The sequence below is a fragment of the Micropterus dolomieu genome, linkage group LG18 (genome assembly GCF_021292245.1).
Source record: "Micropterus dolomieu isolate WLL.071019.BEF.003 ecotype Adirondacks linkage group LG18, ASM2129224v1, whole genome shotgun sequence".
In the NCBI taxonomy this organism is placed as follows: Eukaryota; Metazoa; Chordata; class Actinopteri; order Centrarchiformes; family Centrarchidae; genus Micropterus; species Micropterus dolomieu.
Window position 1 is genome coordinate 9,739,765 of NC_060167.1, and position 26,003 is coordinate 9,765,767.

Here is a 26,003-nt window from a genome sequence, read left to right on the forward strand (position 1 = left end):
AAGTTGTTGTAACTTTACTGTACCTGCTCATATCTCTACCAAATTTCACACATTTCATAAGACTCCCGCCCTGAACACATGTACATGCCGACATTCACCCACAGTCACAGCGCCACCTGCTGGCAACAGGAAGTGACCTTTAACGAAGCAGCCCCCGCCGCACGTTTGACCTACATGTATGAACTTTCTGTGGCACATGTATCATGTCCAGACGTACCAAAAAGCCTCTTGGAGTGATGCCCTAAACCCAACAGGAAGTCGGCCATTTTGAATTTTACAGCAATTTTTGGATGATTTACACACTCCTCCTAGGGATTTAGTCAGATTGATTTCAGATTTCTGCTGTGCCTTCTAAAGGCATTGATGATGAAAAGTTGTACTTTCTGTGAGTATTCCTCAATGGGCGTGTCCGTGGCGTGGGGTCAAAGATCATCTCTTCGCCATGACACAAGTTGACACGTGCTTGATAACTGTACCACCCCGAAGACATCTACACGCCAATACTGATTTATATTCATAGCGCCAAGTGCTATGTAGCGCCACAAAGGGGACACAGGAAGTGACATATAACACCTTTATGCAGCGTCCAAAGTGCGTAGCAAATTCACAGCCGCACCGGCAGAGCATCAGAATATTCAACGCGGCCGCCTCACACCCCGACACGCTACACGTGCGAGGGCCGTCCAACGCTGCTTTAATTCAAGTTTGTATTGAATTAAGATTTACGTGCAGCTTTATATACATTTTATGTACATTATCTTATCTAAAAACACATATATTCTGCTTAACTTTCACAATCATTTAATTTTTGTTTTGTATCGTGTGGTAGCTTCTTCAGCCGATAACATGGATTCTCTTGTACACACATTAATGTCTCTGAACTAACCACACAAAGCTTATTAAGTTTTAAAAAAGGAACTGTTCAATCCATATATATCCCTCTTCATATGCATGTTTGTTTGTCTATGTATTTGTCCTTTTGTTTTGTGTTGCTACGTTTATATTTTCTTTAATGAGGACTCTCTTGCAGAAGAGATTGTAATCTCAATGAGACTACCTGATTAAATAAATGTTATCTATCAAAGTCAATTAGTACACTTGCTGTCACATCTCTTTACCATCACCTTCACCACAAGTTTGAAAGTATGTATGTATAGCACAGAGCCAAATAACTAGATAAATATACATTTATCGAGGTTCTGGTAGGACCATATTCTTGGCTTCATGCCTAGCCTAGCTGCTCTGAAGCCATTCTACAATTACCTAGGTGTGAATACATCCCTCTGACGTTGTCATAGGAATGCTGTCCTCTAAGCCTCCAGGCTGTCCCGACACGCACGATCTGACAGCCAACTTAAGACATTGCCACTACTAAAGCAGCAGCATCAGTTGCATGAAAGAACATGGGTATACAACTTCACGTCTGTTGTGTATTATGTGTTAAAAAGTAGGGCCAGCCAGCTGGCCGTCCACCAATCCCTACCCGGTTTGCATCCTGCATTAGCGGCTGACAAGTGGGGGAAGGAGCTTTCAGACAGCAATTTAGGATGTATCAGACACAACAACACATTCAGTCGCACTGAGTAACAGACTACACCATGTGGGCGGCATTCTCAACCACCATACGGTGAGGAAAAGCCCATTTCCTCCTCCGTCTGTGAACTGAAGTATGGAGTGGACTTGAAAAATTGTGCAGTCAAGCACCTTGTGTAACAACTGTCATCTTACAGTGTCAATGGTGTCAACAGAAATTCACTGAAGAAAGTAGAAAGCAAGTATACGACTATGCCTCTGATCCCACACTGTCAATGCAGGCAGTAAAACACCTTTACTACAATCTCCATAAATATTCAAGAGGTTCAACTACAAAAGTTACATATTTGGGAGTCACGCAGCAATTCACGGCACTTGTCACATACTTATGACACTCCATCTATACAAGAGAATAAACTGCAATGACTTAAAAATAATAAAATACATATAAATTTACCTGAGGTCTCGTATGCTCTTACTCCTGCCTTCTTGCCCAGTGTCGATGCAACAGAAGACCTGTCTAAAACATGTATGCCTCTCTCTCTGCCATACACATGTCATCATCCAGCCTCTGTCCTCCCATCACTGACGCCAATTAAAGACTTTGCCCGTGCTAAAGCTGTGACATCAGTGGCCTGGAACAAAGCGGCCCGACCGCTCCTGCATGCCAACTTCCAGATGAATCCTGGAGAGTTCTGTGAAATTACGATAAAAATAGTGCCAACCGGCCGGCCACCAATCCCTGCCCACTTTGCATCTTGCACTGGCAGGGTGCTAAGCAAGTTGGAGAGGAGAGTTGTCAGTATGTTGGCATTAGTGGGTGGGCTTAAGGACCTGTGAACAGTTGGGAGACACTTAGTTGGAATAAAATTGTGAGTATTTGTAGAGGGACCTTAAGTACAGAAAAAAGGACTAAACTCTTTGTTCTGAGTAGCAGTGATGGGTGTTTTAATAAAGGCTGTATTTGCTGGTGATCTGAAGCAATTCTGAAAAGAATGTATGAAGTTAAAAGACTATGAGGCTTTGTCAAACCATTATCAGATTTTGTGGTTTTCAGCTACAATGCAACGGAATGCAATGTAACAACTGACTTCTAAGTAAAACAAAACATCAAAATGAAAACATCCCCATCCAGGACCTGTGAAAACATAGCACTGCAATCATTCACCCATCTTTTTGTATTATTCGTAATGCTTCTGGCCTGGCCACAGAAAAACAAAAGCTTTCTAAAACAGGAGAGACTGCCTCCCTGCCTCCCTCCTCAACCCACATGCAACAAGGTGAGTTAAGTAAACATATCAATATACAGAGCTTACAGACAGACAGAATAACTGCCATAGTGGGACCCAGCATGGCGCCTCATTTCCTCTCACTGCAGTCATCGCTGTCTACCATCTGTACTTGCACACCCTTTGGGAATTTTGAGTTTGGATCCTTCACAAGTGTGAAATTTTTGTTCTACAGACTTTTTGATTGCTTGGAAGGATCCAAAAGAGGCCATGGTAATATTCAGGCAGTGAAAGCACATTGTACATTAAACCTTCATGATTACATTTAAATGATATTTGGCAGCAGGTAAATGGATCTTACCTTGTTGCAATACTTGCTGATCCGGCAACAGAAGGAGGGCAGCGCTGACCTAGCAGCAGTAAGGGCTCCAGACAGCGGGCAAACTCACTTCTGTAGTCTGTGTTGATCTTAAGGAAGGTAGAGATAAAGTCATCTAGTCTTGTATTAATTCAAAAAGAGTTTCAAAAATGTGCTTGTATTTGTACCATATTATCCTTTATTGTTTCTCCTCCTAATTCTTAACCGGCCCAAACAAAAATTAATTTTAAAAAATTCAATTACAGTCAGGAGTTGCCAGATTCAGGCCAGATCCTATGGTTAACCCTACAATATATTAATAAAAATAGCAACCTAACAATAATAGCAATATATGAAATATAGTAATAACAACAACAGCCATTATCATTATTGTTCTCATTATCATCATTTAAAATGTTTTCTTTTTAAATTGATAAGATTAAAAATAAAATAAAACACATAAGTGTGTCCCTTCCACCAAAACAACTGCATTTGTTTCCAATGAAGATCCAGTATTTTGTTAGATTTTGTAAATTTCTGCCTAATTACTGTTTTTCAGTAACCTACTCTATAACTTCTCTGTTCATAAAAATGTTTGACAAAACAACCGTAACTCAAGGTCCACTAGCTTTGTCTTGGAGATTATCCTGAGATTAAATTAAGATTATTTTGGCAAACTGCTATTCCCAAAGTAAAGAATGAACTTTCATGCTCAAAAATAACCCTTTTTAAGATCACTGTATAATTTGTGATAAGCTGACCTAACCAGCAAAAACACCTTACTTTTGTGCTTGTAAGACTGTAATTTTGTGGTGTTTTGTCTAATTTGTTGTAAACTTATGATTGTCATATGATGTGTGTATGTTTTATAATGGGTTTCCTTTCATTTGTGCTGTATCCTCCTTTATGTTATTTGATGTTGTGCTGTCTGCATGTCTTGTCATATTCATGTTAACTAATGCGCATTGCCCCTGATAAATAAATTAATAAAAGCCCTACTAGAAGGTACCAAACTCAACTTTCTTACAATAAAAAATTGGTTCTGGGCGGGCCACAGTGAAACTGCATTAGGAGCAAGTGAAACTACTATTCAGTACGCTGCAGTGGATTACACTCTGAATGTAACCTTTTCTCTTTTCTAGCCCTGCATGAAGGCTATTCCAACTCACTTTGCTGCTCTGCACTGGTCTCAGTCGATGAGGGAGCTTTACAATCCTCTTCAGCCTCTCCATGAGTTGCTGTGTAAGCAAAAACATCCGGGTGTGATTCAGTGACCTGTTTCACCTCAATAAGACATTATGGACAGCCTCCATTTAAAGACCAGTTCAGTCCAGCTAATACTGTACTTCTCTCTTGCCAAGAAAACTTCCTGATGTAGGAACAGTGGATAGGGCGCTTTAAGAATCGCTGATAATGTGTGGTCTATACTTATACATTACATATATGCAGTGAATCATCCTTTTTATTTTTATTTATTCTTTACATTTATCTATAGACTTTTTACTTTTTGGTTTATGTATTCACTTTTCCCTTCCCTACTCTCCCCTTCTTTCCTCCCAATTATGTCTAATATTGCATCCCAATATTTTATAACATTCTCATGAAATGCAATAATAATTTAACATATTTCATACAGTAGTTTATGTGGCTGTACTCACATAACCCATGTCCAAAAACTCAAACTTGTTGGCTGAGCTGAGGAAGGCCGAACAGGTGACGAGGTGAACCTAAAACCATCAGAGATTAAAGGTTAGACTTCACACAAGCTGCATGGAATATGAGCCACCAACAGGCTGAAATTGAGATCAAATGGTGTTAAATTAATCCCACGACTAACTACATATTAGTATGATCAGAATGATCGTCACCTTCACAGCCTATTCGTAAAAGTATAGAAGTACATTTACTGAAATACAATTTTGAGGTACTTTTCATTTTCGTTTTATGCTACGTTGTACTCGACTACATTTCATAGACAATGTTATACTTTTTACTCCACTTGATTTATCTGGCAGCTGGGGTTACTTTTTAGAATAAGATTTTACTTGAAAGCTAGTTGTTCTCAAACTTTTCAGCTTTTGACCTCTTATAAAATGCAGTGTCTACTTGGGGCTCCTTGTCATGTTTCAGATGTCTATGATTTGTTAACAGTTTCACCAGAGAGTTATATCCCCTGTAAAGGTATCAAATGGTTTCATTTAAATAACTGTTCAAGGCCCCTAAAGGTTAAACGATCCAATATTCCACAGAAAAAAAAGATTAAAGAAAAGCCAAAAACATGAACACAAGTGTGTTTTTTGTTACTGGTATATATATATTAGAGAAAATGTGTGTTTTAAAACTTATTTTTTTTCTTCTTTCTTTCCCCATTATACATCTCATGACCCCTCGGATTTATCTAGTGACACTGTGGAGGGGCAGGACTAAATTACCTAATTAGCTACAACTGTAACATGTAAAAAATAATGTCAAGCATAAAAAATCATTTACAGGTAACATTTTACTGCAGAAAGAGTACTTTATTTTTGATACATTTTCTTTAAGTAAAGGGTCTGAGCACTTCTTTAAAGGTGTAATGATAGTTTATGAGCAGGAATACATCAGCAGCAGTGCTTTTGTGACTGATTATTATTATTTATTATCAGGTCTTTATTTTACTCTACCTGGAGGGTTGGCAGGAGGGCTGTAAGGTGTGAGAGCTGTTCCTTTAGTGCTTTCTCCTTCTCCTCATGTTGACTGCAAACACACACATGAACATGTAATACTACACCTTCACATCAATGCCTGCCGAATGCTCAGAGGATTCAGCTCAGAAGGTGCAACCACAAACAACATACTCCATATTTCCAGAGGCTAATCTATCTGTCTTCTCCCTGTGTAACAAATACACAGGCACAGACGCAGGCCGGACACACAAAGCCTGACATAAATAGCCTTTAACACCCTTCCGGGAACACAGCCACTGGACGGCTTCTAGGCAACGGAGAGAGAGAGATAGAGATGGAGGACACTGGGCACAAAAAAAATCTCATTAAAGATCCCCACAGAGTGCAACCCAATACACTCACTCACTCACATGCACAAAATTGTTCTCATTCAATCACGCAAAGGTACGCATGGAGCGCACAGATTCACAGAGAAAGTAGAGACAGAGATAAAAAACAAATTATATGTCTTTTTATGTTCAAATACCATATATTTCAGCAATTAGTCATTAATCTTACGTAAATTGAATTGATGTGCAATAATTTGATTTTAGAGACTAATTAGTTGCAAACCTTGGATGATATTGAATCAAACTTTAATGATTGCTGTGGGGATGTTGTAAGATTTTTAATTATTTTAGTGGCTGGATACTTCTGAGTTCATGCTAAATTAATGGTTTGGGAGGCCGTCATTAACCTGTTTTTGCAAAGTAATTTCTTAATTTGTATCACTTTACAGCCTTGTTTCTGCACAAGCTAAGTGAGTAACATCATGGCAGGCTGCCACAACTTAGGATGGTATAGTCTGTTGAAAACGGCTCAACATCACATTAACAGGTACTGCAAAAGACACAAGTTGCTCATTTTCCAGTAGGGCTCTTAGCAGGTGCTTAAGGTGGTAAAGGTGCCCTGGTTTTATCTAAAGTGGAGGAAATCTACATACAGCTTACAGGTTTTCCTGCAGCAGTTACTTTTGTTATTTTATGGACATGAGAAAGTCTGTCAATTACATACTGTATATTTGTATTGCAGTACTTTTCAGTTGGCTACATTTTCATTGATTGGATCCAGGCACAAGCTGCAACCATTGGCTTGAAGTCTAATCCTACTGAAGCGGTTTTAATTCTGTACAGTGCTTTGTTGAAATGAAAATCACCTAAGAAAATGTCGAGGAGAGAGATTATTCCAGAGCAAACAGGGTGCTGCTATTCATCACCATGAGTACAATGCAGCATGATATAATGGAAAAACTATCAAGTGACATGGTGACAGCAGGATAATAGCATTCAATTTGGTAAATATTATGAGCTGTGAGGCAACAAAGCAGCATTTTCATATAGGGACTATACATCTTTTTATTTTACCTCTGAGCTGCTTTCAGGAGGATCTTCTTCCTCTCTGCTAGTTTTTCCTGTCAGATGAGAACAGAGAAAACAGACCCCTTTATTTCATACACTGCTGTGAAAATGGCCTTGAGCTCTCTATACCTAATGAATTTTCGAGACTGTGGGGGAAAATAGTGAAAATTCATCAGTGTGGTCTCTGCTCTCTTTGATTGTTCATTATGTTGAGAAAATACACTCTTTTCTCACAATTAGGTTAACAGAGACATCCAGTGGCCAGGCAGTGCAAATGTTGTCAGATGTAACAACTTGCACACAAACTTCAGACTGAGTTCAGAAAAAATTTGAATCTTACAATCTTATAAACAAATCTGATGTGGTAAATCATGTGTAATGTCGCAATGCTACTTAACAGTAGCTGTTTGAAATGACAGTTAACTTTTGTAGGGAAAACACTAGAGGAAGTGTAGTTATACTGCACATACATCACATTTAGGTGCAATGTTATAGGAAATCAGCATTTATGAAAAGAGTAGTCTGCACACTGATTTCAAACCACAAACTTATTTAATTTGACATTTTGATCAAATTCAGATCTTCCAGGTCGAAGTGTCGGCATCAAGCATATTAGAACCCTAAGAGGAAGAGGACATGGATACCTTTTTTATCCACAGGAGAATTATTACTTCTTTAAACTTCAAACTGACCCCAAGATGTCTGAATTAGATTAGATAGAGATAGATTTTGGTTTAATGGTTAACCACACCTGGCATCACACAGACTATAGGTATATTGATATACTCACATACTATGTGTGTCTGTGTGTGTGTATAGTAGCACGATTAGGGGAAAAGGGAACAGTCAGGAACATTACATAACCTGCAAGCTGTTGAACAGACTACAGATTGCACTCTCTTCTTCCTCCACATTCAGACACACTTCTCCTATCATTGCTCTCAGCAGAACAATCGCCTCTCGAGCTGAAGTCTGCAGCTCCTTCACCACCTACAGATGGAAGAGGAGGTTTGCTGTCACTGAAAGGCCATGTAGGCTGCTGCACTGCCGCACATTTGTCATCAGAGCCTCAATCAAAACTTCAAGCTGAAACATGCAAGCATAGTTGAGGCTACTTTGCTGTATAGTAAATAAAGCTTGTCACAATGAAGATTATAATTTCCAGTACTGCCTGTTTCATTATTTTACACTTCTGTATGGTTTTGACACAGAGCACCCAAAGCACAACTATGAGCAGTTACTTGTATTTAACCGTAATTAATTAATCAATGCTCAAAATATTGTTAAAAAATAGTCCTCCTTTATGTTAATAGATTCAAACAAACGTGTATATGAACAGACATGACTCTCACCAGTACAGCCTGGTCCAACATCTCACACCCCTGCACGTAAGCTGTTTCAATATCAATGCAGTGAGTCCGACTCTCCCTGTGGTAAACAAACAACAACTAATTTAATGTGGAGAAGAGAAGAGAAGAGAAGAGAGACAAGACAAGACAAGGACTTCTAACTGTCATACATTTTGAGAGGATTCACTCACACTTGTGTGTCTCGGAAGCACTTGATGCAAAGCATTGACTTATTCTCTGTTGAGAACAGGATGTAGGGCTCCTCATGAAGAGCTGTGGAGACAGTGATGCCTTTTAACTTCAGCCCACCGGACTGTGAGAGTATTCAGTTTTTCCAGTGATGCAGGTTAGTGAAAAACGAGAGCTTTCAGAATACAAACACAGAACGGCTGATGTTTACCAAGTTTTTCATATTTCTTAAGTCTTGGAAATGTAAGCAGAACACAGGAGGGACTACTCCTCACATGAGCAACATGTTTCTGCCCTTGCGTTATAACGTCTTGTGGGCCTGCAAATCTTCTGGAGTAAATTACAGGTGGCACTCACAGCACTTTCTGTGTTTGGCTTTGGTTCGTTTGGCCAGGGATACGATCTCATGGTGGGAAAACATTCTGGCCTTGTGAGTCAACTCTCTGCAGGCGGCGCACAGTGGCTGGTTACAAGTGTTACAATAGAACATCACCCCTGCCTCCTGTATGGAAGAAAATAATAGAAAATGCAACTGAAAGACAAAGTGGGGAGATGTTTATGTTTCATATTGTTTAAGGCTACACAAGGCAAATTATGTGTGTAATTTTAAAAACTCTGACTTTGGCGCTCCCCCAGTGACAGCATCAAAAAAAGACATTGTGGCAGAATGGGATTTGAACACTGAGAAAAATATAGAAACTGCACTCATGTTTATCAGGATTATCTCATTTCCTTACAAACAAAAACTTGTGACATCAAAAAAATTTGAAAGAGGTCATAATTACTTTAAAAAAAATCAACTTAATGGCTTTAATGCCCTAATTAAAAGTCTGGATTCATCCTTGTTTAACCTTAAATTTCTCTCTTATGTCCTCAGAGACATAAAGCAATACAGGACGCACATGCTCTCTGCAGTAATGATGTTTTGCTTAACATGATTTCTGGCGTACTTCCTGTGCTATTGTGAGCCACCAACACTTCCTTATTGTACATACTGTATGTGTACATTAATTTCTAACATCTGTATATTTTTTCAATATCTTTCTATGACGTAATCATGTTTTTGAAAATGCAAGCCCACTGTTTGAATGTGAATTCATGTGGGTCAGTCTGTCAGTTTGTACCTTTTTGTTACTTTCCTGGTCACAGTTGGCACACTGCACCGTCTCCTCAGCGTCCGCATTGTTGTCGACCAGGAATTTGAGCAGACGGTCCTCTGGAGGGAGGGCACTATTTCCTTTTACTATGGATGGGTAACTGTGGCAAAGACAGACAATCAGACAGCCTGAGTGATTTGTTTAGAGAAAAGTTTGGATGCCCGTGGTTCAATATGCAACTTATAGAACGGAAATGTGATGTAGAAACGTCAAATTTCCAGTGAAGATAGTAGTTAAAACTTTTGAAATGAACAGTGTTTATGTATTCATAGATTTGATTTTTCAATGAGGAAAAGCTAGCAAATGTATTTTTTTATATTAGTTAACAAGGTAACTAATTTGTGTTTATGAATAGATTATACGTCATATGTCAAGAAATTTAAAATCCAAAGCAAATTCAATCCATTCCAAGGGCAACCACAGATCTCAAGTTTGGAAAACAAATAAGCCTACATATATCTTTCCAAGCACAGCATTTAAAAAGAAAAAGAAACAAGTAGCAACAACAAACAAACATTGATGGAAAAAAATCATAGCAGTGAAATATTAGTTTTTCACATAAACAATTTAAACTGAAAGCACAAGCTAACTCTGGTATAACCAAATCTGTCTAACAACACAGCATGCCCTCCACTGCTGGACAAATCTATAAGGCATCGCCACTGAATTCACAAATATGAAAATATTCGCTGCCTTTTAAAAGGAAAATGTATTTGAATAACCTCTTTCAATAACAAGGCAATTCAAATCTGTGCACCGAGCCATATAAAAAGACACACATACATTATATTAGATTTAAAACCTGTAAAATAAAATAGAAGACAAAAATAAGCATTAATTTCATAAAGAAGAAAACAGTACTGCAGGACACCTGAGGGGGCAGCAGTGGCGTCCGGGACACCGCCGCCGTAGAAGAAGATAATGCGGAAGAGGCTGTCAAACACGACGAAGCAACCGTGTGCGTAGGTGAAAGTGTGACAAGTAGAAAGTTCCAGAAAAATATACGACTAAGCAAGAACGCATCTAAGTCTACTGGGGACACATATTCGACGTTGAAAATGTCTGCGATTGGAGAGGAAAATGTGCGAGGTGGGAGCGTTTTTAAAGATATTGGCGCTGAAGACAGCGACTGGGAGCCTACTGAAATCGAGAGCCTGTGTATGAACTGCTTTAAAAATGGTATGACACGGTTACTCATGACCAAAATACCCTTCTTTAAAGAAATCATCGTCAGTTCTTTCAGATGTGACAACTGCGCCTGGTCAAACACCGAAGTCCAGTCTGCAGGCCGGATTCAGGATCAAGGCATTTGTTACACTCTGAAAGTCAAAACCAAAGAGGACTTGAACCGGGAGGTTGTGAAATCAGACAGTGCGACGACCAGGATCCCTGAACTGGATTTTGAAATCCCTCCCTTCACCCAGAAAGGCGCACTTAGTACCATTGAGGGCCTTTTAGACCGAGCAGTTGCAGGGTTGGAACAAGACCAGCGTGTCCGTCGAGAAGTTGACCCTGAGATGGCTGAAAAGATACATGAATTCATCCAGAAGTTGAGGAAGTTAAAAGAGGTTGAAGACGAATTCACACTCGTGATTGAGGATCCATCTGGCAACAGTTTTGTGGAAAATCCTGCCGCCCCTCAGAAAGATGAGGCTCTCACTTTGTCCCGGTTCACGCGGACGATCCAGCAGGATATACTGCTGGGATTAAGGGCTGACGATGATTTGGAAGAGGATTTGGACAAGGAACCAGCTAGCAACAACCTGGAGGCCATGAGAGATGAGGTTTTGGTCTTCAACACCAACTGCCCAGAATGCAACGCGCCGGCCTCAACCAATATGAAGCTTGTCCAGATCCCTCACTTCAAGGAGGTCATCATAATGGCGACTAACTGTGACAGCTGTGGCCATCGGACCAATGAGGTGAAATCAGGTGGAGCCACAGAGGAGCTGGGCACCAAAATCTCCCTTCACATCACCGACATATCAGACATGACCCGAGACGTGCTCAAGTCAGAGACGTGTGGCATCATCATTCCAGAGCTGGAGTTTGAGCTGGGGATGGCAGCTGTGGGTGGAAAGTTCACCACTCTGGAGGGGCTGCTGAAGGACATCAAAGATCTGATTGTCTCCAAAAACCCCTTCACCTGCGGTGACAGTAGCACGACAGATCGGGTACAGAAGCTGAGTGACTTTGGGGAAAAAATAGACAAGATTATGGCTGGAAAAATGAATGTCCACTTCATCCTGGATGACCCGGCAGGGAACAGCTATTTGCAGAATGTGTACGCCCCGGAGCCAGATCCCGAGATGACTGTTGAGAAGTACACCCGCACGTTTGAGCAGAATGAAGACCTAGGTCTGAATCAGATGAAGACTGAGGGATATCAAGACGATAAATGAACCGCCGAGAAATGAACCGCCAGCACAAGCTGAAAGGACTCAGTCAGTTGATAATGTCTTGTCAAAAACCCAGTGTAATTATATCGCTCCATATTTTCTCCCATTTTCATACATTTTATGTTAAACACTGGGTGAATGGTTGTTTCCATAAGTATATTAATCAGTGAGAGGAATTATAAGTTATCTAAATGTGCTTTGGAAATAAATTAAACATAAAAACATGGAAGCTGCTGTTAAAGGTAAATTCTTTAACTCCTTGGTTATTGCATTCTTGTGACATCCCAGAAGATGGCGCTGTGTCATCTCTGACTTAAAGGTTTTTTTTTCTCTGAGGACCACATCCTGTGTGACAAATTAATCTTTTTACACACCTGTAAGCATGACATCATCTGAATAAAGTGTTATCTAAATTGACAGTTTGGCTCTGCTTTTTGAATTGGCAGATGTTGAAAGACAGTGTGTAATGTTATCTGTTGACTTAGATTCAAATACTAATTTTCTGCACTAATCTGCATAATTAGTCTGAGGAACAGTCAGTGAGTTGAAACTTCACTATGAAAAAAGACTTAATTTAGATTCTAGGTGCTTTTTACAGATTTACATGACAATTTTTGGATCTTTATCAATTAATCATTTTATCAGAAAACAGTAAAAAAAATTCTTTAAATTCCTTCTTTTATTTAACCATCAATCCAAAACCCTGAGATGACAAGAGAAGAACAAAATACCAGAAAAGCAGCAAATCTCCATGTTTCAGGAGGCAATAACAGCTAAAATGAAAAGCTCAAAACAGTCAAATACTTTTGTCTTGACTGACTAATTGTTTATTAAACAGAAGCTTGCCTAGTCCTGATTTTAAAGAGCCAATTCTTGTTAGACCAAAGACGTGTGCACAATGACCTTTTGATCTCAGGTAGAACAGACAACACTGGCAGATGCAGAGGCCAGTTTCTGTCACATTAGCCCCATTTGCACAGGCCTGTTTGCTTTAAACATAATGCTGTTTGCCTCATTATGATTCAGTTGAAGTGACACAAATGTTCCTCACCCCTGTCTGCTGTGCCTGTTCTATCTAGTTTTCATAGCAACGGGGATCTATTGTGTTCTACTAATAGCAGAGTAGTGAATTCCTAGATTACGCGGTTCTTGAGTGAGCAGCTGTTAGCAGACTGCTGCTGCCGATGGAAATAGTCGCTGCCAGGCAGCAGAGCAAAGCGGCTCCCTGCTCACCGGGTTATTTCCATAGAAAACCAATGATTTCCTGGGTTTTCCCTCCACACTTCTCAGTTTCGTGTGCTATGAATAAAAGCACCGCTGTTGATTTATACAGCTGACTAGTGGACATTATCTACCCCAACACAGGTTCATATTAAATAGCTATGAGGTAGATATATGTGGGAGTCGATTGAGGTTCAGCCAATTTGTCTAGGTCATTTTATCATTCTATTTAATTTACAGTTAGCTCACAGTGTAGTCCCAGCATGTCTAAAGAATGTGGGCGATTATGCATTAAAACATACACTATATAGCCTGAGCAGAAACACTGTTTTAAAAACATAGTTATGACTGAGCAGAAATAGAACCCAGGAGCTCATCAGGGATGATTATGGTATTTTAATCAGTTCTCAGTGTGATTAACATCAGTTTTTTCATATTAAATCTCCATACTTTAGAAGCACTGCATGGTGGTGCTGTGTATTGTGTACTGTTTCCTGTGGGTGTCTGCCATGTGTAAACTGTCTTTTTTTTTTATTGTGCCCAACCTGCAAACCAATTTCCCTCTGGGATGATAAAGTTAATCAATCCTGTCAATGAAACTGTATCTAAGGGACAACACATGAACAGTTGAGAACAATGCAGTGAAATTGAAACTCAGCATTGCTGTTTGATTCTCTTTCTCCACACACAAGAGAAATGAAAAAATCTGGGTCATGTATCTGACACAAGAAAAAACTGCTGGTATAATAACTTCACTTGCAGTAGAGGTCCTTTACTATACATCCCTTTATGCTTTAATGGGGCAAAGTGAATACTCCAGACCTGAAGGTGACTATTAACCATGAGTCATTCCTTAATAGGGGATGAAATGGATTGGTGTCATGCGACTGCCTTTGATTGCCCTAAGCTGCTGGCACCAGTTCCAAATACCAGTATGCTTTGTTTGCTGTGTGACTGGTCTTAGAGAAACTTGCCAGCCCCGCTGTGCGCTGGGGCCAAGGACTAAATCAGAATCCGGGATGACCCTGCAGCTGCTCCAGCCACTCATGCCTGTTCTACCACGACCAGGCCAGCAATGGGTCACTGAGCTGCACCCTCAAACCAAAACAGAGAGACTTGATGCTCTCTGAAACCAATGGGATTCCCCTCAAATCTCCTGCATGAACCAGACCAATCTACTAATCAACTTATGTGGAACGAATCCCTTTGAGCAATGCTGCCCAAAACAGGGGCCTTTGGGGAAAATATGGCTTTTCACACAAAACGTTTGACCCTCAGTGGGGATTCACAGAAAAAAAAATTTAAACAGCTTAATCATGTATGAGCCGTTTGAAATCACCTGCTCATCACACAGCATCACCAAATGTTCGTCATGAAACAAGCTGTGTGAGGTTGTAATCCAAACTGATTGTGTCTATAAGCCACCCAACCAGCCAGTCCTTGACCTTTGGACTCCATATTTTCTGTTTGTTTAGGGATTTATGGCTTAGTACCACACGTGTGATGTCCAGGCTCAGATATCCTATGCAGACACAAAACACTGTGTTGAACATCCATTTCTAGTTCAGAAACTTGGTTTGATCATCTATATGCATCCTAAATAAGTCACACTGCTATCTCTTACCCACAGAGGGGGCAGCTGAGACGGCTGTCATTGGTCCGGCCTCGTAGGCAGCGGGCACAGAAGATGTGGTAGCAGTCCAACAAACACGGGGACTGGTACTGCTCATGGCACAGGTGACAAACCAGGGGGTGGACATTCGTACAATCCACATTACAGATATTTTCCAAGTTGGTGAAGATTCCTCCTGCCATCTGCAAACAGAGTATGTGAATAATGGCAGTATCACTTGATTGACAAGTTTTAAAAGCCCCATCATCACATCACTGAACACAAAACATGTGTTATGGTCCAATCGTTCCAGTTATTATAAGAGAAAGCAGACTTTAATCGAGGGAGTCAGGTGTTAAAAAAACAAACAAACAAGAGGAGCAGTTTCTCTCTTACCTTGTCAGATGTGTTGTGAGTGCCCAGGGCTTCAGTGACAACACACAATCCAAAGAAGGCAAATGAATAACATTAAAGACATTATCAGCACCAACATTTTATCCAGCCGACAAATCCAACTGTAAATGCAATAGGCCAGTCTGCAGAAAGCCCAGAGAGCCACTGTCTTACCCTTCAGTGGTGTTATCAGCTACCCCCAGCAGGAATGAGAGCAATGCAGAAACTCTTCAATAGTGGTCCGATGGGGTCCCTCCGCCAGGCAGCTGACGGCACACACTTCATGCCAGCCCCCAGTGCAACACTTGGGGGCTGTGCAAAAGGGACATTTAATATTGCTGTCCCACACAGATTAAAAATACAGTTGTCCTATTTCTAATGTCACTCTGTTGTTATGTCTTGGACTCGAAGGCAGGGTGGATGGTGGGTGAGGGGTGGAAATTATAACATTGCAAATTGTTGAACCTGTTCACACTTAAACTTGTCACAGAAAGAATTATTTTAATTCTTTCAAAGCCCTTTGCGTTTTAGAGTAGTGCTACATAAATTAAACTTGGTATTATTATGCTGCATAAAAGCGATAACAATACTTTCTTACTAAAGAAAAATACATAAAATACTAATTTAAGAGTAAAATTGTGAAAATCTTGATAGTGAAACTGTGGTGAATGAAACTGTTTGATACATCTGATAAAAAAGGGCTATCTAATAATTTAAAACTATGTAATTTAGTAATAAATAAACTGTTTAGTTTAAACACAGTTAAATATTAACTAATCCTTCATTTAATGTTCATTTATGCTTAGACAAATAGCATTTCATTTTAAGCTGAACTGCTGCTGTGCACTGACTCCCAGGGTTAACGTACAATTAATTGTAACTAGTTCATCTGTTTTCCTTATAATTTGTTCCAATGTCCAGTCTTTAACAGGAAACCCTTTAGACATTATTAGGAAATTAGCGATGGAAAATAAGCGTTACCAAATAATGGAGACTCAAGTTGCACTTAATTAGCTTTTTCAAACACTTTCAGCTCACCTCTTCATCAGGATGGAGTTTGCTCACTCCTTTGATGTTATAATTGATCGGTTTGTTTGATACTGTAGGCTACATGTGTCTGCTGTTAAAGTTAATTAAATAACTATAACGTTAAATTTAACATATTAATATATATTTAACACGCACGATAACTGGGTCGTAATTATAAACAGTACAAATGAAATCACAAACCGCTTAATCAATGCCAGATAAATCGATGCGATCGATTTTGCGGCCGGGTTTTATACTTCCTGCGCAGCCTTTTCTCCTTCCTTTTTGCTGAAATTCGTAGCCATGGCCCCGATTGTGAGTAGTGAAACGATCAAATAAACCACATACAGACGATGTGTTTTAACTTGTCTTTCGCATTCGTAGAAGCGTAAATCTCTAGTGTACAGCAACAGAGGAGCCACGGATGGTTTAGCCTTTTTATTTAGCTTTGTTTACTGTGTCGTCTAACACCACGTTGGGCTAACTGCTAACGAGAATGCTAACGATAGCTAGCAGTAGTCATCGGGGAACATCAGGAGTGAAGTTTTATGTGAAGTACAGAAAAAACAGCTTATCACTTATGATATTTCGACATAATTGGCAATTTTATTTCGCCTGTGTTACAATAACAGTTTTTTAAGTTACATTATGTGGCGATGGTTGTCTGTATGAGTTTTTGAACCCTCTCAATTTCTGTGCTAGAAAAAGCAGGTGGTCAAGAAGCAGGGTGGGAAGAGGAAGAAGCAGATCCTGAAGTTTACCCTGGACTGCACTCACCCTGTAGAGGATGGCATCATGGATGCTGCAAACTTTGTGAGTAGACCAGTTCAGACACATTGTGTGTTAAACAGTGTGCAACACTGTCAGTCAAGAGCACTGAGTGTCAAACACTGCTGTCATATCAGTGGGATCAATCCCGAGTCACTGTATTTGATGGTTGCTGTCAGTTCACAGTAGAAAGAAAGACATAATCCAGTGTGGTTTTAATAGAAACTAACAATGTGTCACCTGTCAGTACTTGGAAGAGTTTTTACCTGTACATCTGACACCTTTTGATATGAAATTCAGGCTTATGTGTACCACTCTTTGCTGTGTGTGACCTGCTGTGACCTCTGCACTTACAGGAACAGTTCCTGCAGGAGCGCATCAAGGTGAACGGCAAAGCTGGAAACCTTGGCGGTGGTGTGGTGTCTATTGAAAGGAGCAAGAGTAAAATCTCGGTCAACTCTGAAGTTCCCTTCTCAAAGAGGTACTAAACACAATGCGACTCTTATCAGTCAAGTAATAACCGGTGACAAAATTTCACTATACATAAACCTATCTAATTTGATATGGTGTTTTTGCAAGTCGTAGTCGTACTCCACCTGAAATGTGTCTTCTTATTACTCACTCTTGGAGACTTCAAATGTTGCCTGTAAAAGTTTGTGGTTTACCACTAAATGGAAGCTGTGTGTGAGAGGTTGAGAACTAAGCCTGAAAAACATGTTTAAAAAAATTACTTAACATCATCTACTTTTCTTCAGTTTTGCCTTTACCACAGATGTGATGAAGAATGGTTAAAGGTTCCTTTCTAATGCACGAAGCAAACTGTTTTGAGTTTCAGCATTGATAGAATAAGTGTGGGTTTGCCTGTGGTTCAGGCATTAAATGCCTAAGGACTGTGAGGCACACCTGATACTAATATAATAATAATAATAATAATAATGGAGCGCTTCAGAGGAAAGGGGTGGGAATCTACCCTCAACCACCACCAATGTGTAGCACCAACTTGGGTGATGCACGGCAGCCATTTTGTACCAGAACGCTCACCACACATCAGCTTGATGTGGTGATGGAGAAAAAAACAGCTAATTACCCTTGGGGAAACTTAAGTTTATCTACTTTCATACACTTTGGGATGGCCAGAAAATACTGTATCTCAGAGATTTCTGTCTTTTCCATTTAATCTTTTAGTTTTAGCTTGTGGACATGGGAGATTGGGATAATTTGTGGACTTCATAGTGGTATCTAGCTGTGCAGTCAGTGGGGCTTTATTTGTACAAATCTTTTCTGCAGAGGCTTGTGCCACCAGCCCAATACAATAAAAGTGGGATTTTGTTTTCCATCAGGAACTACTCTATTGAAGGAACAGTAACAAAATAAAATTTTAAAAAGCCTTATTTACAGCAGACTGACTTGATATAGCAGGAAAAGCATGGTTCTGTTCAGTTGTCCCAGCTAAGCTGTGACAGTGAGCCAGCATGCACGATAACAGGGCCCTGAAATCAGGAGTGTATCTATGTTCGCAGGTTCCTGTGCTTCTAACCCTAGAACTGGGGGTCATTGTCATGTTCCCAGTATGTGTCATGTATATCTAGGGGACACAGGAGGAACATATAAATGACCCCCTGAAATCAAAGCACTGAGGTGTCAAAATGTTTTTGTCTCATTATCATCAGCAAAGAGATGTTGCTGTTGAGCAACTTATTTGTATTTCAACACTTCGAGCACCACCAACAAAGTCCATTTTAACTCATTCTGTGTATATACTGCAAAGGTTAAGTGGGTAAAAGTCTACTACTGTAACAGTCAGTGCACTGGCTAAGTTAAAACATATACGAAGAGAAGTCAAGATGATCTGCATAAACTAATTCAAAGAATTGACAAGAATAAACAGGTGCATGACGACTATTTCAGTCTGAGCTAGGAACACCACCACCAGAGGGTGACTCTAACACTATCTTTCTTAATTGGAGCTCTTAATATTATGACTGGGGTGTTACTATTATTTCCACTGTAATTAATCTGTGTAAAATAGGTCTGCCATATTATTCTCAGATTGATTCAATTATACATACACTGCATATCTGCAAGTGACAAACAATACTTGCTTAATCCGTGTGCTTGAAGGTAATGAGTCCTGAGAACCCCAGATCTGGAAACAGCTTTTCTTATTTGAATTGACCTGTATGTCATTTCAGGCCAGTTAATAATCCATAATACAAAAAACTTGCTTTACCCAATTTTGTAATGAAATTAGGATTTTATTGCATTATGGCTAAATGCATATTATTGCATGTTATTATCAGCCTTATCCCTGCAAACTCTGGTGTAGAGTCAAAGTGAATAGAAAAGAATACAACTTTATTAATCCCTCTAACGGAAAGTCAGTTTTTTACACTTTGGTATTACATACATTTTACACATGCCCTGCAATATGGCAGAGCGGCAGTGCCCAGGAGGTGAACTGGCACCTCTCCAGCTAGCAGTCCACACTTTGGTAGCTGAATTATAGGGATAATCTATGTATGACCTATTTTTGACAGATTTTTCTGTAATGTTTTCTCCATTCTCCTCGTCTCTGTCAGGTACTTGAAGTATCTTACCAAGAAGTATCTGAAAAAGAACAACCTCAGGGACTGGCTGCGGGTCGTGGCCAACACCAAGGAGAGCTATGAGTTGCGCTACTTCCAGATCAACCAGGACGAAGAGGAGGAGGAGGATGAAGATTAAATCTGACACCACTTTTAATAAAATTTCAAATGAGGAAAGAAAATCTGTCTTTTTAATTTTTTTTTTTTATTAAGCTTTAATTGTTTTTTTTTTTGCATTACACAGCACAGTTGCTTATGCACAGTACATACCAGATGAATGTGTTTTTAGAAAATAATTTTTGATGCATAATTAAAACTGGCCATTAAGAGTATTTAATTTTGTCTTCTTTGGTACATTTACATGAATTGATCATCAATGAGAAAACGTTATTTTCCTTTGGTGCCATATGTACAGAAATCTGTGTCAAAGCTAATTTAATGAACAAAATGTAAAAGTATACATAGGTGCATTTTGTTAATAGAGAAAAACGTATGATAAACAACAATTATGCTGATTATAAGTAATTGGAAAATGACCACAGTGAAAAAGCACCAGTGAAGCATGTGCAGTCGGGACACTTCCAGCTCTTGTGTATTTCTGACATGAAGTGAAGTTGAAACTCACGTGCTGTCTCCAGTGAGCTCTCTGCGGGGTATCTTGTGTTACAGCTGTGGTAACCTTGACAACTGTTAGACCACTGGCAGTCAGGACTTCTCTCGCAGCATGCAGTCATCGGGTTGTTGTCTTGGGGTGGAAGTTTGCAAAATGAAGCCACATATTTTGAGACAGGTCGTCCCTATGGCATTAATTCAATTAGACCCCCAAAAATATTAATTGACAAACATTTTCCCTTCAGGAGAAATAAATGTTATTTCCCATTTACAGCATGGCTTCGTAATTAGAGCAAAGCTTGTGCATGAACAGCTGTGTGAGAAGAAGTTTCTGCCTCAATTCTCCGGACTTCCAAAAGGAAATGGGAAGGCGACAGGCGCGGGAGTGGATCCGACTATTAGCGGCACATGGCGATGCCGCACGGTGGTTTTTTTTTTATTTTTTTGCACACTACTAGTTAAAGTGGTAACTAGGAAGGCATGACTAACTAGTTGTGGGTGAAATTATGGGATGTATCGTCATGGCAACAGACCAGACGTCACAATCTGGGCATGTGTGTTCCATTTTTGTCTTTCTTATTTTTCAGACTGGGAGACCTGGATAGAGATCAGTAGAAAAAAATGTAAATGTTATTTTATATTTTTCACTCCTGGAGAGAGATAGCGTGCCCCAGATTCACTGCTTTTTTTTTTTTAAACTGAGCGACGAATACATTTCTTTTTGGGTGAAGAAAGAGACTGAGCTGCGGCGTCTGGAGGGTTAACTTTCAGTATTCTCAGTCTAAAAGGGGGTTTGGGGGCTATGAGATAAAGATGCCGGGGTCCCTGAGTAATGAAGACGAGGGACAAGACGACATGGATTTTGAAGACGATATGCCAGGTGAGGGAAAGGGGGAGGCGGGGTGTCCTTCAGATTATTTTTGCGCCGTTACGCCTTGAATGCGGGGAAAAGGGCTTGTCCTGCGTTCCTGAGACCAGAGAGGAGGAGGAGGAGGGGTGGGGGTGCAATAAGCACAGTCATGCTATTATTTTTTGCACGACCTAGTGTCTTAAAGGTGGGTTTTTTTTGGATTTGCCTCCGGCTGTCCTCACATCCAGCCTGATTTGGGGGCATGATGAAAAAGCCTGCTGCATGGATCTGTAGGCTGTTTTTTTTCTTTCACAGGCTGCGTGCGTGTACAAGTGAATGGCTTTACCTTAAGTCCAAAAACACAAGTTTGATTTAGAGAGCTGTTTAAAAACCGTGATCAGTTATTCGGTGCTGTGTCAGGTTCTGCTGTGATGCTTCTCAGTTAATGTGTGCATGTGCTTTTAAGTAGAAATGGGCTACAGTGACAACATCCGTGATCGTTTTGTAATAGAAGATGGGATGCTGTTTCCACTTGTGATCAGGAGGCTGCTCCAACTTTAAATGTTTTTCTAGCACTGCATGGCCGCAGAGGTGTGAAAGCCACGTGTAGGCTACAGGAAACTGTCCTTATCAAGTGCCCCTGGTGCCTTTACCATGGTCCTGTGCACTGTTGATGACCACGGTTAAGTCACCAACATCCCTTCAGCTCTAGGTCGTGCACTAACTGAAATGAACTGTAACCCACATTATTGACAAGCAGCTCATTCAGTTCACATGGAGGTTTCAGGCAAGCCAAATCTGTGCACTATTTCTTGTGGCTGTAAAATGAATCTGTCAGCCACTCTGGCAACACAACTGGCAATGAACCAACTGTAGTACTAATGGCAGTTCCACTACTTAAAATGTTTAAAACCAATCAAGGCACAGGGGATGTCAAGATGCCCTAATTAATTCAGATTCAGATTCATGAGCTGCATACAAGAAGCCACTTGCCAAATGATGGTCATTTTGTTTTCTTTTGGCTGTTAAGTTTGTCAATCTTCATGTACTATGCACTAATGATAATCTGTCCTAACAATTGGTTAAACAGATAAAGCAGGTGATCAGTTAGGGAAACCCCGGTCATAGTGTTAAGTTAACTAAACACTTGACTAAAATTATGTTTTATTTGTATAAGATTTAAATGTTGCATCATGACTACACTTCCTCTGGTCATTAGATAAACCAGTGGTGGGGTAAGCTATAGGGTATAGCTGTCATGGCTATGACGTGTACTTAAACAGCTAACAGGAATGTCGGTGGCAGCCAAGAGATGTCTTCATCAAAACCTACATCTGTCACAGTCACACCAAATCCCTAATTGCCACAGGTCTGTTCCTGGTCCAGTGGGTCAGGGGCTGAGGTGGTGAAGTGCCCCAGAATTGAATTCTACTGGGCAGAGTAGCCAGGCATCTTTATACCATGGTGTCAGTTTGGCCACTGGAGTCAATAGATTTATATATATTTTTCTTTTCGTGCAGCTCACTCTGAGCACCAGATGATTTGATGGTCTCATGTCAGGGGCAAGACTTAAAAGATGCTGCTTTGCCCTTTTCTTTCCTTTCACATCACAGTGTGGGAAAGGTGAATGGTTATAGCAATAGACTGAGTATGATAGGAAAGTTGAGAGTGTAAAAATCCAATGCAGTGTTGTCTCCAGCCATAGGCCTGCATCTTGTTAATTGCTGCTGAGTGATGTGTTACACAAAACTACGTAAGAGAGGAGTTGGTCCAAGATTTTGGTCAAAATGAAGGTATTCTCTGGTTTGAGAAAAAGTAACATGCATAGGCTATCTCTAAAAAAGGAACAAGGAACATTTAGTGAGAAAATGATGACAGTTAATGAATACATTTCACATAACATGGTTGCCATGGTGCGTTTCTTGCTCATTTTTCATGCCTGTTATAAAAGTCTTGGATCTCAAAAGCTGGCTTATTTTGCACCACTGTCAGAACAAAGGGGAAACGTTAATCGCAGTACGGCTTAAATCATCGGCTCATCATTATTTACTATGATTTTCTACTAAAAAACAGGTTTTAGAAAAATCACATGTTGTGAGCCTTGTGGAGCAAAGCACACAAAGCATTATTTGTGATGATGCCTTGCGTATAAACCAACACATTGTTCCCCTGTAATATACACAATATTTTTGAAAAGCTAGATTAATACCAGCAGGCTTGCATTTAAAAGGTGTGCAGTAGGAGGAGAAAAGACAGGCATAGAGAGGGAAGGGGAGAAACAGAGAGGAGTGTTGAGCAGTTGAGGCATCATCTATGACTGCCAGCCATAGCCTCAGGGAGAACACAAGCACTGATGCGTGTCCCCAATAACCCAGTAGTTGGTTAAACATGTATGAGAAAGGAAAGGTGCAATTGATTATGGCATGTGAGTGAAGATATGTGAGCAGTAATCCAGTTAGAAAAATCTAAACATTTTCATGTGTCAGTCAGAATTACTTTCTGTCTGCCTTGATATAATTTTGTATTTTTATGTTGTTGGCAATAAACATATCAAAGGGACTCTATAAGACTGACTTACGAAGTCCCTTTGATATGATACACTATGTAGACGAAGAATGTTATATTATAGTGAAAGGCAAATGTGTTCAAAATCAGTTGACCTGCCATTTTTAAGCTAACGACATGATCATTTATTTTTATTGTGTCGTAATGAATACTCTTGTTGATAAAGATATTCACAGCTTTCAGTAACAGTGGTTTACATCTTTGCTGTTTTAAAAAAAAAAGTGGTCATTTCACTGACGATGACAAAGTGCTGCAAATCCATTGTTATGCTGCTGATACAGAAAGCAGTTTTGAGACAGTTTACGACCTCCATCAGCAGGCATCAGAGTGACAGACAAGGTCAGGAATCCCGGTCAGATTTTTCCCGGCATCAAGATGCTTCCATGCAATTAAAATGCAACAATGTAGAAGCACGTCCTAGGGGGACTTCAGCCCCTTACATGCTATCCTATCACAGCCTTTATTTGTTGTAGCACATAAAGTGTCCTAATTCCCTTTGTTTCACTCCGGGTGCTTACACTGTCACAGATTGTTCCATTGTGTTTTCTGTTTTAATTGTTTTGTTCTCCCCTAAAATTGAAAGATTATCATGGGCTTTTGTGTGCCTACAAATGTTATCCCCAATTGGAAAGAGGTCTATTTTTGGATCCCTCACTGTGAAAGTTGACACCATTTTTTCCTGCTGCACGTGCACAAAGCCTGTGCATGAAAGATGCTGTTTTTAAATGTGTATTTGCAGATGAACAGTGCACCATTCCAGTCTGTTTGATATCTGCTTTATATTGCACATATTTTAATCATGTAATGTCTCTAATATATATATTATTTTAATTGTGCTTTTTGGATATTATCCTTCCATCACTTTGATGATTAGATTTTCTAATGATAGTCTCTGGATGTCTTTGTCTGAAGGTGTTTGAGTTCTCGGCTATAAGCACCTAATTAATGAATAGAGGATAACCTATGACTCTGTTTTTCCTCCTTTGTGGCAAGCAATGCTGGGCAACATTAAGTGGGCATTTCCACACGGGGGCCAACAGTGAAAGGGCTAATGTGTTTTCCAGTAAACTCTAGCTTCGTCACTTGGGAGTCGCTCATGAATCTCCCTTCTAATGGGTCAGTCCTGTGGCCAAGCCCTTGCAGGAAGGTCAGAACTGTGTCTGTGCCATCCGTCCTCACTATACAGAAGTATTGTTTGCCAAGTGGAGCTTTGGTCCTCTTTCTAACAGAATGTGGTGCCAGACCTCCCTGTGCCACATGACTGGGCGACCTCCTCCCCCCTTCCAACACCTGGTACAGCCTGGTCCATTCACCAAGCAGAACGATTATCATTCCCCTGATGGCTTTCCCTTTGGGGACTTGACAGGTCATTTACTGTAGGCAGGTTTTAGCTTATATGGCAATGCAGGTGTTAAACACAGACATCTTTTTTTTCAACCTTTTTTCAGTTCAGTTGCATCGCTGTCACACCTTCTGCCTATAAATGCAATGAATTACTGAGACAATTGAGACTTTTTTGAGAGTTTTTTCACAAGTCTATTGAAGCTGTGCGGCTGTACTTCAGACATAGCTGTGCTTTGAGCAATATACTAAAATCAGCATGCTAACATGCTCATGATGACAATGCTGATGGTAAACATTTGTTCACCATCTTAGTTTAACGTGTTAGCATGCTAACATTTGCTAATTAGCACTAAACACAAAGTACAGCTGTAGATGGTGGGATTAGTTTTACAGGTAATTGGTCACAATTGGCAAGATTTTGGCAAATTATAAGCATTTTCCTAATTAGTAGGTAAATGTAAAGTCGGTAGGTCGTTAGGTAGGTAGATTTATTTTGTCACAATATAACAGGTTATATTCTGCTACATAGCAGACAATATACATTAATACAGGAGCAATAATAAAAATGGTATACAGAAATTAACTATAATCAATGATGATATATGTACCAGTGATAGTAGAGGACACTATGAAGCAGTGCTGAGGATGAATTTGAGCTTAAAAGTTTTATAGCTTGGGGGGAAAATCTGCTCTGTAGTCTGGTGGTGTGGCAGCTGAAACTTCATGCCCCCTCTTCCCAGAAGGCAG

At 40.0% G+C, this 26,003-nt stretch overlaps 4 protein-coding genes across 7 annotated transcripts in view; 3 read left to right on the forward strand and 1 right to left on the reverse strand.

The window, feature by feature from the left end:
- rnf207a (ring finger protein 207a) overlaps positions 1-16,748 on the reverse strand; it is a 26,441-nt gene extending 9,693 nt beyond the window's left edge. The window contains exons 1-14 of one of the 3 annotated variants that reach the window (XM_046076588.1): positions 16,542-16,748; positions 15,678-15,815; positions 15,507-15,535; positions 15,123-15,313; positions 9,846-9,978; positions 9,079-9,223; positions 8,724-8,805; positions 8,536-8,611; positions 8,048-8,173; positions 7,190-7,236; positions 5,784-5,856; positions 4,779-4,847; positions 4,290-4,358; positions 3,124-3,230 (exon numbers count right to left, since the gene is read on the reverse strand). In XM_046076588.1, coding sequence (XP_045932544.1) covers positions 3,124-3,230; positions 4,290-4,358; positions 4,779-4,847; positions 5,784-5,856; positions 7,190-7,236; positions 8,048-8,173; positions 8,536-8,611; positions 8,724-8,805; positions 9,079-9,223; positions 9,846-9,978; positions 15,123-15,313 — 1,118 coding nt within the window. In that variant the 5' untranslated portion in view covers positions 15,507-15,535; positions 15,678-15,815; positions 16,542-16,748. Of the gene's footprint in view, positions 1-3,123; positions 3,231-4,289; positions 4,359-4,778; positions 4,848-5,783; positions 5,857-7,189; positions 7,237-8,047; positions 8,174-8,535; positions 8,612-8,723; positions 8,806-9,078; positions 9,224-9,845; positions 9,979-14,837; positions 15,021-15,122; positions 15,314-15,506; positions 15,536-15,677; positions 15,816-16,541 lie in introns of those variants that run through there. The other 2 variants (XM_046076589.1, XM_046076590.1) reach the window with 2 other exon arrangements.
- zpr1 (ZPR1 zinc finger) lies at positions 10,788-12,696 on the forward strand. Its single transcript, XM_046076591.1, has one exon. It carries the CDS (start codon positions 10,937-10,939, stop codon positions 12,278-12,280), a length of 1,344 nt encoding a protein of 447 aa, XP_045932547.1. The 5' UTR covers positions 10,788-10,936; the 3' UTR covers positions 12,281-12,696.
- Positions 16,710-20,067, forward strand: rpl22 (ribosomal protein L22). Its single transcript, XM_046076592.1, has 4 exons — positions 16,710-16,847; positions 17,235-17,345; positions 17,657-17,781; positions 19,880-20,067. Exons 1-4 carry the CDS (start codon positions 16,836-16,838, stop codon positions 20,022-20,024), a joined length of 393 nt encoding a protein of 130 aa, XP_045932548.1. The 5' UTR covers positions 16,710-16,835; the 3' UTR covers positions 20,025-20,067.
- A 1,142-nt stretch (positions 20,068-21,209) lies between these two features.
- The window catches only part of chd5 (chromodomain helicase DNA binding protein 5), a 40,019-nt gene continuing 35,225 nt past the window's right edge, over positions 21,210-26,003 (forward strand). For both annotated transcript variants that reach the window (XM_046029055.1, XM_046029056.1), the window contains exon 1: positions 21,210-21,377. In XM_046029055.1, coding sequence (XP_045885011.1) covers positions 21,311-21,377 — 67 coding nt within the window. In that variant the 5' untranslated portion in view covers positions 21,210-21,310. The remainder of the gene's footprint in view (positions 21,378-26,003) is intronic.